At 45.6% G+C, this 15,152-nt stretch overlaps 1 protein-coding gene across 1 annotated transcript in view; it reads right to left on the bottom strand.

The window, feature by feature from the left end:
• Nucleotides 1-11,897: 11,897 nt before the first annotated feature.
• SH3RF3 (SH3 domain containing ring finger 3) overlaps nt 11,898-15,152 on the bottom strand; it is a 234,342-nt gene continuing 231,087 nt past the window's right edge. Inside the window, exon 10 of the mRNA XM_048962496.1 lies at nt 11,898-15,140. Coding sequence (XP_048818453.1) covers nt 14,972-15,140 — 169 coding nt within the window. The 3' untranslated portion in view covers nt 11,898-14,971. The remainder of the gene's footprint in view (nt 15,141-15,152) is intronic.

The raw sequence follows: 15,152 nt of genomic DNA, 5'->3' as shown, positions 1-15,152 counted from the left end.
GCATACTGTCTGAAGAACACTGTGACTCATCGGTGCCCCTGTACTTAAATCCAGAACTTTTCAGTCTCATTCAAGCAGTGCTGCATATGAAATTGCTTTCCTTGAATTCCACAGCAATGGGAAGGAATATAGACGAGGTATGTAAGCCCTTAACTGACCAGAGAAGGGTCCAGTTGTGTTTGTTTTCGGTTGGTTCCACAGCCCCAGCAGGCTGTGGCATAGGAGGGAAAGGTTAAGAGGAGACACCCATTTAGTCCACACGCTCCTCCAGCATGTAAGTGGCACTTCTTTCACGAGAAGAAAGCTGGCTGGGGCCAGGCCCTGTGGTTGCTGCCTGTTTGCTCCTTCCTGAGCAAAATTTTGCTTGATGAAATGTACTTTTTGTTCTGCCTTTGTACTATTGACTGGGCTGTCTGCTTCTGTTTGATTAGAAACAGGGGACGTGCCCTGCTTGACAGAGGTAACAGCCACGTGGAAGAAGTCTGTTTTTTTGAGCTCAGCAGTTGTGTGGACGTGTTGCCCTGTGACCTTGAGCGGAATAGTTACAACTGAGTGATGTGCACCGTCAGCTTTTGATTGTAGTGTGGCTTCTTCCAGCTGCTGATGTAGGCAGTTCAAGCATGGTTCTTCACACGCATTACGAAAGCAGAGATGAGCTGGCTATAGCGGGACCACTACTGGCTTGGAGGTGCAGAAGCACTGGTAGACCCCAGCTTGGACTGGGAACCGTGAGCAGTGCCATAGAGGTGCCATGTCTTGGTCAGAGCTGTTTTATGCTGAAGGGTGTCTGCTTGGGCCCTGCAGGGCCCAACAAGGCCGAACAAAAGTGGAGCAGGGCTTGGGAACAAGCAGGAGTTGCAGGGAGCTCATTAATGGCACTGTATCCTCTGAGAAGGCCAGTGGGTGTTTATTTTTCTTCCTGATACTCATTCAAGCAGTGCAGAGTCATCTGTAGGTACGGGTAATTCTGTAATTAAGTTAGCCTAGAGATCAGATATGAGAGGACACAAGTGCACATCACAGTTGGACGGTCAACTGAAGTACCAGGAATTACAAAGGAACAGCTAACTATAGTTCCCCAAAATGGAGAATTAGTCAGGTAGCCCTGACTCCTAGAATAGTCAGAATAGTCAGGAGAGGCTGTGGATGCCACCTCCCTGGAAGCATTCAAGGCCAGGCTGGAGATGGGGCTTCGAGAAACCTGGGCTGGTGTGAGGTGGCCCTGCCCGTAGGAGGGAAAAAAAAGAACCATTTCCATAACAGCAGTAGCACTGCATCAGTACAAAAAGGAAAAGAAATGAATTGAAACCCTTTTGTGGAAGCAGCAAAACACTGTTAGGGATCGACATTTTCAAGCTTTCAAGCCGGAAAAAAGGCATCAGCACTATTTTCGCTAGGGTGCGCTCAAAGGACGTGGCTTTCACTCCTGGCAGCCGTGACTAGCAAACAAGTGTGTGATTAACTCGAGAGGGTTAAAGTGGTGATGAAAGCGTGTTATTTTGTGGCTGTTCATTATGGTACGTTTATCATGACTCCCGTTTTGTGTTGCTGGAGACAAAATCCAGCATGAGCTAAGACCAGAAATGCTGAGTTCTACTCCTGTTTTTTTGCTGGATTTCCCTGAAATGTTACCAAGGGTATTTTATTTCACCTCAGTCACAGTTTAGCATTCAGAAGGACATTCAGAGGGTATTTCTTTTATTTTCTCTGGGTTTATTTTTACAGTTTTCTGACTTAAAAGCTTTCTGTTGTCCTGACACGTTTACAAATTGCTTAAAGATTGCAGCTGTTTTAATTGCTCAAACTGTCATTCCATTTGTCACCTGCACAGCTAGAAAAGCCAAAGCTGTGTCTCCTTACTGTCACACAGATTATTTAAGGGTGACTGGGAGTAGTCAGAATGGATTCACAAAGGGGAAATAATGCTTGCCTAATGTGATGGCCTTCTGCAACAGATCAGTGGAAGAAGCAAGGACTGTGGATGTTATTTCAACTTCGGGGAGCCGTTTGGTGCTGTCTTCCATAACATCTTTGCAGGTGAACTAATGGAGTGCAGATGAGTATGAAGAGTGGTCTCCAAGGTGTGAGATCCCCAGTCAACACATGGAGACCACTGCAGTGCTCAACGCTTGGTTTCAATGCCTGCTGGCAGCTATTGCATTCCCACGTGTTGGGAGCAGGAAATCCTTTTTCTCCCATTAGCCTGCATGCTTTTGGAGGGGCTGATGCTTTCCAATGAGAGGAGACAGAGGGGCAGAGCTTTCAGCATGGCTATGATTTTACTTCCCTGCCTCTGTGGGTTGGAAATGGGGAGCTGGTCCTGACCAAGGAAGAGTTAATTCCCTGTCTCAAAACTCAGAAACAGAAGACAGTCCCATCTTTTTGGAGGAAAATCATTAGCATGTTCAGAAGGAGGGGAAAGAAGTGGCTAAGAGGGTACCCTGCTGGTACTTTGCACACTCATTTGAGACTACATTTTTCACCACTTCCACTTAGAGCTGTTTTCTTGAGATGGTCTCCATTTACTTCATTTTGGAAACGCCAGAGGTGGAGAACCATTCTCCCCAGTTCTGGTAAGCACAGTGTGGCAGTGCAGCACCACACCATGGCTTGGGGAAGGGGATTTTCCAGTCACACGGCATTTGTTGTGATCATTTAGATCTTTAGATTCTGTACTCCAAAAGTTCCAACTTCTGGTGGTGTCGTAAGAGGGAATTATAAATCTGTTTAACAGATAAAACTTCACTAGGCTGGCGAAAGACTATGTGCATAGCTCAGAAACTGGTATACACTTTAACATAGCATTAAGGCAGTTCTGAGGAACTGGATCTGCAGTCTTTTTGGTTTGTCAGTGCGGAGGTTTTTTTGCTGTTCTGGGGAAATGTGACAATCCCAGTGCATCTTGGCTGAGCTGCCTGATGAGGTGTGCAGGCAGCTGGAGAGGTGAGAAATGTTGAACCTGAGTCACAACCTTTTCCTTTAGCATTTGTTAGCCTCCCTGTCATTCTGTTAAAGACTCATTTGACTTACAAACTCCGGTGAAGAATTCTTGCTAGCTGCCATCTAGAAACACAGCAGACGAGACTGATGAACTGTGCTGAGGAATACAAAACGCAGCTGCTGTTTCATGACTGTGTTCAAAATAGATGGATGACACCAAAGCTTTGCCCCGAGGTCATATCATTTCATATTCCTAATAATTTAAAATGTGCAACTGCGTAATGCAAGTATGTAAATGTGAAAAATAATTTCACTGCCTGTCTTGATGGATGTCGAGATTGGGATGTTTGTTTTGACTCTGAAGTTACAGAAGCTTTTTTGTATACAGCTTCTCAAGGAAAATAAAAACCTTATACAAGTTGTGGTATCTTCTGACTGCTCCTCAGTCTTCAGTCTGTTTATTTTCACAAAATATATTCAGAAGTGGGAATGTTTTATTTACATTTATAGATGGAGGAGGAGATCTGTGGTGGGCAGGGTGTAGATTTTTAAGCATAATTTTACGTTTAGTTGTTTATTCGTTTATTTGCACACCCTTTATGAAAATGAGCCATGGAAATAAATCCATCATAGCTTTTAATATGCAATTACAGTTGCACAGGAAGTCTGTGATGGAATGGGTGCTTGGACCAACACCCCTTGCTGGAATGAGACAGTGGCCTGCTTGTCCCCTAGACTTCAGTATGGTTCTCAAACCTGCTCTTGTTTTGGCAGATTAATAACAGAGAGAAGCTTTTGTATATAATGACCTACAGAAGAAAGAAAAAGATGCTATCTGACTTCTCAGTGCTTTGGGTTAGATTTGTGTGAGACTTTTCTATCTGCTAATCTGGGGTTGAAATGCTTTCTGCTGTTCCTTCCCCAGTCACTTAGATGTGAGAGGTACTTGCGTTCATGTTTAATGTCTTGCTGTTGGAGCAACATGGTCCGTGGTGTGGATGTGAAGTGTCTGTGAATCTGTCCTCATTGGAAGAAAGCTTGCCACAGATAGGCGTGCTTTCTATTCTAAATTGTCACTCCATCTTACTGTCATTTTCTGATTTTGTTTAGATAGGAAAGCATGAACTGATCCAAAAAGAAAACAATGAGCAGGTTAAAGATAATGTCAAATTTTACTCTTTGCTCCAGTACAGATGCAATTGTTTATAACTACGTGAGACCATTTCAGCAAGAGATTAGGAAGACCAACGTCAGGAATTCCCAATCTTGGTAGATAAGTTCATTTTCTGAAAGGTGAGAAGTTTCAAATCCCTGGTCCAAATTAGCAGAGCAAGGAGCTGGATTTAAAACTCTTCTCACACTGAGGCTTTTGTGTGAATGTGTTTCCTTTGGTTCCTCATGGAGCAGGGTTTTCTTGCATTTCTCCATGAACATGCTGTTAGGGAGGCAGGTGCTCCTGTGTGACCGCTGGGAGGCCTGGGACTCACCAGGCAAAACAGGAGTCCTGGTCACCAACTGCACCCAGGCTTGGACCTATGTGGCTGCTCACCTTCCTGCCCGAGCCTAACTTGGGCTCTTCCATCCCTGCTGAAAAGGCTGTGTCAGCCAGGTTCTAACCAAGCAGTCAGCATCTAATGCAACCAGTTCAACTTCACTTGAGCACTCGAGCAAGGACTTCATTCCTATTTAAGTGGCTGCGAAGCAGGCTAGCGATTCATCTGACTAATGGTGTCCTGTGACATGGCATGGTAGGGGAGGGAGATGCTGTCAGAAGGCCTCAGAAATTTGAGTGCAGCCTGAATTCTCTACCTGAAAACAACTTCAGGGCAAATGTGTGATGAACCAAGGCTGTTTGGGCCACCACAATTCAGCATATCAAGTTTTAAAGGCTACCAGCAAAACCGATGCTCTGCTTCAGTCATTTTTAAAGAAAAGAGGGAGATCCTAATTAAAAGATGATGCACTGTTTTTTTGGCATGTGGGGAAATAGTGTCCTAACATTTTGCTGGGGCTGGAAACAGTTTATGAATCCAGTCATCACAGAAACCACAGAACATAACCCATGGACACAGATAAGCAAGATGCAACGTGGCAGATGAAACAGCTGACTTTCCCAGTAAGGCCTTTCATGCCAATAATACGTTTTGAGTATTTCACCTCACTTTTCTTGTGAGGTCAGGAGCGATCCTCACATTTTAGTGAATGATATCATGAAGTTTGTGTGTTGGCAAAGCTTCTTGTGCCAATAAATACAGATACTGCATTGCGAGTATACTGCAGTGGGGATTGATAATGGCTGCAAACAGATTGCTGTCAGTGTAAGTATGCCCACACAATAATTACAGCCCAGCGTGCTCATTGATAACAGCCATGTTTTACAACCTGCCTGCACAGACTGTTCAACAAACAAACAAACAAACAGATCTGTGCAATCTCACGCACGCTTAAAAATGATTTGCAGCTTTAAAAATTTGATCAAATGCACTAAAACAACTCTTGGGACGTAACACCTGAAGCAGTAATTCAGTGCTGTCTGGCACAAGAGCCTTTGTGCAGAAGTGTTAGCTTCAGGTTTTGGAAACTGCCTCAGAAGTCCAGGCGTGGAGGAGCAAGTTGGACATGTTGGTGACTTATAACACAGCTATTAAAATGTGTTCTTCAAATAAAACATTTTGATGTAGAAACTCAGAGAAATGGATGAGACCGAGGACCAATGTTTTTTGGAAACACTGCATCTGTTTGCCTGAAAGACTATTTTTAAAGAACGCTACAGTTTTCTTGGAAATTGAAAAGGAAAGGTATGTTGTGGTTGCTCTCCATCTTTCATTTAATGATTTTTTGGCTTATTTCTTCTGTCTGTATTGTAAAGCCCATTTTTGCCTTGTTTATCCAAGTCACCAGAGAGGGGTGCTAAGTAACTGCTGGAAAGGCTGGAGCCGTGTCCTGCTGTAAGCCCAAAATTACGTTTGGGTGTAAAAACAAACCCACAGGCAAAGAAAAGCTGAGAAAGTCCCACTTCATACAGCCAAAATTAAAGGACTGTCCAGAATTTACTCTCCAGAAACAACTGGGACGGTAAATCCTCAGGCAACTGAAGTATGTTTAAGTGCAGAGTTGCGCCAGAATGCAGCCCCAGGAGTTGTGAAAGGCTGCCTTATGAGGCTTTCAGTTCAAGAAACCCGGCACGGAGCCACCAGAGGAGGGAAGGTGGGGGCTGCTGGGGCAGGTGTGCTGTGGGGGTGATCAGGATCCTGGCCTTCCAGCACAAGGAATTTTGTACAGTGTATTTCAAAGCTTGGGTCTTCAAGAGGGAAGACTTGAGATTTTTCCATCTAGTGTTAGCTGTCAAATAAGTGAGTTGTTTTTCTCAGACCAGATTACAGTGTATTTTCATGCAGTGCACCGTCTATTTTCTTTTAATACTAGACATAACTGCACATCCTCCCTTTTCCAGCTTAGCTACTTGCTCAGTAACTGTTCCTGTGACGATTCTCAGTCTCAAAAGCTGAAAATGTGCTTTACCTAAGCGCAAAGGAATGCTCTTTGGTAATATGTTCACTGGTTTACATCATAAAAACATTCCTCAAAGTAAAAACTGCACAGCTGATGTCTCTGTCCTCTTGCATTTGCTGCTGACACCGGAGTGGGAAGATGTGCTCTGGCAGGCGCTGTGCAGTGTTCCTTACCTTAAGGCCAGGTGTGAAAGATGGAGATTAGAGGTGTGGATAGATCCACGTAAGACAACACATACGTCAGAAGGCTTTCAAAGTCCTGTATTAATATTTTCCTGTGCTCAATTGCGTTGCTGACACCTCCTGGTTCCATAATGGCTCCAAGCATAGCTTGCTAGTCCTTATGAAGAGTAACAAGACATCAGCTGGACATCTCCTGGGCTTTGTGCCAGCACACACTCCTACGGGACCAGTCAGTGGTTACACACCCTGCAGAAATCCTGGGGACAAAACAGCAGGTCTCCTGCCTTACAGCCACAGCTGCAGGGCTGTGTCTACACTCATGCTGATGAACAGCCAGCTCGCACCCAGGCAGACTCCTGCAGGAGAGGGTGGTGCCATGGGGGACCTGTTGTATCAGAATCATACCATCACAGCATGATTTGGGTTGCAAGGGACCTCACAGCCCTGCTATGATCAGGACTGCCCCCCACTTGCTCAGGCTGCCAAGGGCCCCATCCAACCTGGCCTTGAACACCTCCAGGGATGGGATACCACAGCTTCTCTGAGCAACGTATTCCATTGAAAATATAAGAAATGCTTTAATAAACACGGGTCAATATTGTAGCAGATTCACTTCAGGAAACCTGAAGTAAAACACAAGTTAAGCTCACTAGGAGATTTAAGTGAGACATTAAAGAGATGTGTCCAGAATAATGCATTGGATTTGCTGTAACAGTATGAACCCAGTGAGGGGGTTCATGCAGAAGTGCAGGCACAGGCAATGCCTTCAGTGGTGAGGAGGGGCAGGCACCAGGGCTTTGTATATTCTTCTTATCCCGGCTGGGAGCATGGAGAGGCAATGCCTTAAATCAAGCAGAAAGCAGGCTGGTTTTACATCCTGAAATGATGACTGACCTTGATATTCAGCACCTCAGAAGCAGATTTATGTTTAAATTACAGGCCCTGCTTGGTGAGGATGGTAATTTTCGATTTTCTACAAAGGTCTTTTATGCTGCATGCCTCCTGCAAGTGTTATTTTGGGATCTTCTCTCTTCCATCACATCTGCACCGGGCTGTCAGCAAAGCCAGCGCCACAGAGTCCTCTCCTGCATGGTGGCAGAGGGACAGGGTGCTGAGACAAAGGCAAACACTAATCTGCATTGAGCCTTAACGAAGTTAAATTTCACCTTAACTGCGGTGCTTCTGCTGTCTTTGTTGTGTGCCAGAGGCCTTTTTCCTAATTGAAAATGATGGCTCCCTGGGTGCCGGGGAGTCACATGGCAGCCTATTATTGCGGGATATGTTATGTGCCCACTATATTTCACACACTGCCTGGAGAAATGCAGAGGGTTTTATTGGTATGAGGGACGGTCCCTCATTGGGTTGCTCTGCCTCGTGTGTACATCCTCAGTGCTGCTCATTTCCAATTTCATTAATGTCTGGGAGGTGGCAGAAAGGCTTCCGTACAGAAATTAGCAGAGGGAGCAGGGAGCAAAACATGCTGCTGACAGGCCTACAGGGACGGATGCAGGCGCACCCACTTACAGTCGCAGACACAGATGTGCTTTAAGTAAAGGGGAATGTCAGAGAAACAGCCCCTCAGCTTGTTTGGCCATGGAAAAATGAAAAAAAAAGGAAATTCCTTTGTCCTTTAATCTATCAAACCAGGGAGATTAATGAAACTACAAAACCTCATGCAGTTTAGAAACTAAGTCAGTTTTAGAATGCAAGATAAGGCTAATGACAGAATAAATTACATCATGACCGTCAGGCAAGTGCTTTGTGACTAATGAGCTCCTGGGCAGGTGTCCCTGTCCCTGCAGCATCACAACTAGGCTGGATCCTGCTCCCCACCTGAATGGGGCTGGGCTGCAGGGCAGAGCTGGTGCTGGGGATGGAGGACACACATCTACACTGCTGCTATCCCGTCCCATCCCATCTCATCCCACTGCATTCTGTTCCATCCCATTCTGTTCCATCCCACTTCCACTTCATCCCATCCCATTCCATTCCATCCGACCCTGTTCTGTCCCATCCCACACCAGTGCCCCAGGCAGGGCACTGTGAGTGACACGTGCCTTGGATACTCGCTTGGACTCCACTTCTTTGCATAATGAATGCCCATCAGAGCAGCTGCTGGCAGCCTGTTCCACCCCACACCAGTTACCCCTCTCGCTTTCTTACCCTCACCTAATGAGTATTAATTTAGAAGAAGTGAAGCAGTGCTTTTTGCAAATTGTCTTGGGCAAAATTTATGCTTAATTGGTTGTGTGTTTCCAGAGCATGTTATTGTCCCATGCTCGTGGTAAATGGAAATGCAATGTTGTGACACCTCTCCAAATAAAGTTGTGAGAAATGCTCAAGAATATGCTTTTATGCCTTTACATTTGAATAAATGATGGCTGGTTTCATGAAGGGCTCTTCTGTGAAGACCGAAGGGTTGAAGGAAGGATGACTTTGAATGTGCCTTCTCCAGAGCCACCTGATGTCAAACGAAAGTTTGGGCATTGTGTCATTTCTTCAATGCTTGTTATTTCTGCATTGCCAAACTTGTAGGACAGCATTGGAGTTAGGCCAGTTCCATGTGGAGAGCTGCCCGCTCAGCCCACAGCATCTTCTTCCCTCTTCTGCTGTAGGTGCACACCTGGAGCTTTGGCTGCATATGATGGTAGTAATGATGATATATATATAAGAATTCATGCATATACACATATGTTTACATTAGTAAATTAATTGAAAGGATTTGCCAACCTGTCCTCAGTCCTCCCATGGTGTGAAGATCCCTCATGAAGGCGCCCTGAGAGAACCCAAGCCTGGGTGCCTCCAAACAATTGGGCTGCTGTCCCCACTCCTGGGTCACAGTCTCTAAAAGTAGCAATGAAAAGGCCATCAATACATTCCAATGGCCTTCTCATCCTGTGTTTCAGTTGTTTGGCTGCCCTGTATTAAACAACTTGGGAGCCCAACGATTTATACACAAACAACTTGTGTTGTTTTTGCAGATCTGTTGCTTTTTTCCTCCCTCGTAAAGGAGCATTTTTCTGCATGAGACATATTTAAAACTGAAAATAAAAATAACACATTAATCCTTTCCTTCCTCTGCCTCCCGGATGAGCAAAGCTGTTGGAGGAAACTCAAAACTGTTCCTTAATTTATGGGGAGTTGCAGGAGCCTAAATCAAGCTCAGAGACGATTATATCACAAATTTTCTGCGGAAGTTCAGGGAGAGCAGTTCTGCAAGATGTTGAAAGTGCTGAGTTGTTGACACTCCATCTGAATGGCCACGGGTGCCTCTTCACTCCAGGATTAGGGTAAAGAGAATTATAGTCTTCCCTCTGGAAAATGCTGCAGCACACGGTGTGCTGGCCTGGGACCCACAGAGCAGGAGGCAGCCCCTGGCAGTCACCCCCAGATTGGGTGCAGGAGCACTGCGTCTTATTGCAGAGGACATGAGAGGAGCTGAGGATGTACCAGGGTTGTGCTGGTGGCTCCATGGCAGCTCTGGGGCGTGCGGCCTGCTGAAATACAGCTGGGGAACTGCAGCACTACATCTCATCTAAAAAATATCATTTGTGAAATGAAAACCCACGGCAAAGAGCTGATGCTGGCCCATTAGAATAATATGTAAACACTGGCCCCGCCATTTAACTGTCACGTGTTTTGATAGCCTTTATGAACTGAAAGGCAATTCTCTCCCCTGGTTGCATTATTATATAGCCTCATCAGAGGATAAACAGCCTCCTTGCCCCCAAACATTTTGCAATTTGCATTTAGATTGTTCGGTGCTGACGTTCAGAACAAGATACTTCCTAGCTTTGTCAAATAAAACCCGGCTGTCATTTAGCACAGCAGCAGTCAATTTATGTTCCTATTAATGCAGATCCCAGGCAATTATCTGGGGAGAGGTGGGGAAGATCTTAACGCATTGCCCCCCGCCCTGTGTCTGCTTGGCGTGTTGCTGAAGGTGCAGCTGCAGGGCACACGAACGCACCCATGAAGAAGAGCAGGTCAGCGTTCTGCTGCTGCTGCTGCTGTTAGGGGGAAATAAGAAGAGTGAGGTGTGGCTTGTAGGTCCTTTAGGTATCTCTGCATTGAAAGTGTCTTTTCCTGTTGGAGCGAGTCAAAAGGAGGGCTGCGAGGATTTTCAGAGGGAGCACCTCTCCTGTGAACACAGACTAGGAGAGCTGGGCTTGTTCAGCCTGAAGAAGGGAAGTCTTTGGAGAGACCTCACTGCGGCCTTCCAGTACTTGAGGGGAGCTTATAAACAGCAGGGGAACTGACACTTTTACATGGGGAGGATGAGGGGGAAGCTGTGATGCCCCATCCCTGCAGGTGCTCAAGGCCAGGTTGGATGGGGCCCTGGGCAGCCTGAGCTGGTGGGGGGCAGCCCTGCCCATGGCAGGGGTTGGGGATGGCTGGGCTGTGAGCTCCCTTCCAACCCAAACTGTTCTGTGATCCATGATTCTATGAGTTCTTTGCCAAGCTGGGGATTCTGGTTTCTTTTTATGGGCAGTGGAGTCTTACCAGAATGGGGGCAAAGAGGGAAGCTTGTCCCCATGTGATAAAGTATACACGGGAGTGGGCTGAGCTGAGCTGTCCCTATATAGTATGGGATGGGGTCAGGACTAAAATGCCAGCTCCTGCCTGGTAGCCTGTCTCATACAGCTGATAAAAACCAAGCGGTGTTCTGAGGGTGGGGATACAACCCACACCCAGTAATTAGAAATACATCTGTAGCAGACTGGAAAGTTATTTTTGCTACATGAAAGGCTAGGAGGAGAGGACATGGCCCTCTCCAGACTGGATCACTGCTTGGCTCCCCTGCCAGGACAGCTCATTTATTTGGATTGGCAGCCACTCGCTAAGCCACACGTCTGCCAGGTCCACCATGTTGTAAGGAGCTGCTGATGTCAGGAGGAGCTCTTGGATGCGGGACAGCCCCGCAGATGTTGTCCAGGTGGTTCTGCTCTCCACAAGCATCTAGGAATGGCCAAGCCGCATAACAATTTACGATTATTATTTTTCTTTTGAAACATTGGCTCCATTGCAGGAGCAAAGCACGAGGTGTGGGGGTGTTTTCCTCACATCTAAGGTCAGCGTTGATTTCTCAAGACCTGCTGAAAGAAGAACCAGAAGCAGGCTGTGTCTTCTGGTCAGGTAAATCTTACCATTACCTGGTCTTTACTGGGAGCTACCAGTGAAAGGAAGTGCTCCTTGTGAGCTTCCGTGCCACTTACTTATGTTGTTTGTTCACTTCGCCGTCTAATAAAGAGAGGAACCTGCTTCGAGTTGCCTTAATGTTTATTTTACTTAAAGAATCAGAAACACAGTCATTGTAGTTCATTTGTACTCATATCCGCCAACATTTCCTAAATCACGTTAACATTCATGTGTAACAAAAACATTTTCTGAGCTGTGCAAAGTTCAAAGGGATTGTTCAATTACTCGAGCGCACTTCTAAAACAGCAAACCTGGCGTTTTACGATCTGAGGCTGCCAGAGGGATTCTTCTCTTTGTTCCCCTGCTGTAGGAGATGCAGATCTCTTTCCCCTTTCCCTGGCATAACAGGTGGAAGTGAGACCACAGCACACATCAAGCCTCTCTCAGTCCAGGGCTTTCCGAGTGGCTCTGGGTCACTTTTCTGTATCACCGATCTGCGTTGTGTTCTGCACTTGTGCTCCTCGCATGGGAGTGATTTGTCCAAGAAGATCACTCAGTAACCCAAAGTGTGATGATATGCAGTAAACAGGGCCCAGAAACAGCTGTTATCAAACCAAATCCCCCCGGCAAATACTTTTCTTTGCAGGAGGTATGACCGCAAGGGTTGTTGCCCATTAGAAAAACAACATCTCCCTTGCAAAACGTAATTTAAAGCGCTGATTTCATGACACAACATCTGCGTGTTTTCCTTTATCTTCTCACATATCAACTTTTGTTCTGTTAAGCACTCAAAGGTGGAAATCTGGACCCATTTTAGATCTGGCTAAACACAACAGGCAGCAACCAAGCCGTCATCCTCTTTCATTTTTCTGCATGTAGTAAATACACCCATGGAACAGAATTTTAAGAGAACGTTAACCACTGTAAGCTGTCAGAAAAATCTCCTTGTATCTGGCAGAGCTAACCCAGACTTTTCATTAGAATCGGTAAGACTCGTTCTGACATTTTCAAACATTTTCAACTTGCTAACTGTGCAGTCCTGTTTCAGGTGCAGTGACACCGGTTCTGATTTGGACCAAACAGGTGGACAGATATGGCTCTATTCTCAAAGAAGTCTTTCCAGAAGACATTTCTTCAATCTCCTGTTGGTTAAAAAAGGCAATTTCCTCTCATCAGTAACTAAGCTTTTAGTGGCTGACTCGTTACAAACTGGAATACGAACAAATGCGGCAATGTTAAATATAAAAAGAAACACCCTGAAAATAATGCCTCCCTGTTTGAAGGTGCTACACTTGGCCATGGACTGTGTTTCTGGGATCTGTTTGTTACGTGTGACAGCGAGAAGAAACTTATTTTTGCAGAGAACAAAGTCACAGAGCTGACCTTAAATTGGAACGTTCGTGGATATGGTTTTTGATATGTACTAGAAGACACGGCTTGAACGAAAACAAAACTTACACCTTCACATATGAAGTACTGTCAACGCAGTAACGATGCTCACCCACTGGGCCTCTTCCTTTTAATAAGATCATCTCCAGGTTACAGTGCTCCAACATGCTCCTAAATGACCACCACATGTTGGCTCTGGCCAACAGCCAAGGTACAGATACAGTTAAGAAAATTCTTTCATCAAGTTTCGTTCAGCAAGAAGAGCTGAGCTCTTTTTAAGTACTCTCACAATTGCATTATTGAACTTTTCTCATTTTGCTTTGTAGGAATAACTGACTGAACTCGCTTTACACTTATTGCACCTTTAAGTCCCTGGTAGATGGAAGCTTATATTGCCTGATACGGTTTGTATTGTAGCTTGACCATTATAAGAAATCGAACAGTCTCCAAAACTGTACATTTCTACAGTAAGAAATCACATTTCAATAATGCTAATTACAGCCGCCACAGATCAGCTCTCATCTCCATAATGCAACGACAGAGGAAAATGCCACGGTTCCTGCACAAGCTAGAACCTGCAGTGTTCTTCTTATTGCCATGAAAAAGTCAATTAAAATGACTCCTCTAAGAATTACCTTCAATTCTGGAGTCATTCTCACTCTCCAGACAGAACGCTGTGTTTCAGCGTGGGTCTTCAGATACTACAAACACGCAGGAGAGAGCGCACGTGCGCACGGTGTATGGGCGCGCTGCTCCCAGGACATTTATCAGTGACCAAGCAGCTTTTTCTCTTTTCCTCTATGAAGCATGAACAGTCTGATCTCGATCTTCAGGTACACTTCTAATTTTGTATGCTGAATGCAAATCTTGTTGCAGCCTCTCTGTTTAACCAAACCGAATCTTTAACAGTTAAAAAAAATAGCACCAGATGTATGAAAAAGAGGAAATGTCTGATCTAATAGGAATATATATAAAGTATAACAATTCTTACAGTAAAAAGGTACGTCATACAAAAAAGCAATGGGAAGTGATACTGAAGGACAAAAATCCATGCTGCATATAATAAGGGCAGAAGACAGGCAAAAGGGATTCCGCTGGAATAACCACAGTTGGATGGCGGAGCTGTGCTTCCTCCAAGATCCGCCCGGCGGGAGCACCGGGACACAGCGTGTGACGGGGACTCTGAGCACTGACTCACCTACTGACAAACTCACGCAGCATATCTCTGAGGTATATAGAAAGCATGACGTTAACGTGTTGGGCTCCTCGCTCTCTGTTGCATGACGACATGTGATTCTTTAGCTGGGGTTTTCTCTGCCCTCCCCACCCTCTTTTTCCCTCAGGAAAAACAAAATCCCAGTTTAAGAGCTTCCTAGCACACCTCCGTGAACTCTCAAATCCATCTTGCATAGGCCAGTAATAAGAACACTGCAGCTCTGACAAATAAGTTACAGCAATATAACAACTTTCCTCTTAATCTTTTTTTTTTTTTTTTTAAAGATATTTTCTCTATAATTTACACAAAGGGTTAACAGCCGGAGTTCAGGCTACGTACAGTCCGCGTGGGCGTCCTTTCAGTCCGTGATTCCAGGTGGAAGGCACTACTTCAACATACCACCGTATGCACCGCGCGATTCCAGAAGCACAGTGGAGTGCTGTGTCTCCGAAGCTGTGGACTGAAGGGCCTGGGGGAGTCTTTGGAAATAAAAATGGCAGTGGTTATCAGTCCAGTTTCCCTTTGCGGTCTCTTCTTGTGCTATGCAGTTTCCCCTGAAAGCTCCTCCAGTCCAGAGAGCGGCGATCCGTCCTCAGAAGCTCTCCACAAAGCTCCCAGGGAAGAGTCCCGTCCTGCCATTCCTCTGTAGCGTCCCTTTGTACCAGCCGTCCTCCCGCTTCTTGTGCACGAACACAATGTCACCCTCCTTCAGTTCGATCTCGGCCTCGCTCTGCGGCGGGTAGGGGACCACTACACGGTACCTTCAGAAACAG

This window comes from Lagopus muta, chromosome 1 (genome assembly GCF_023343835.1).
Source record: "Lagopus muta isolate bLagMut1 chromosome 1, bLagMut1 primary, whole genome shotgun sequence".
NCBI classification, from domain to species: Eukaryota; Metazoa; Chordata; class Aves; order Galliformes; family Phasianidae; genus Lagopus; species Lagopus muta.
Note: the sequence above shows the minus strand (reverse complement) of the source record. Positions and strands in the feature narration are given on the sequence as shown.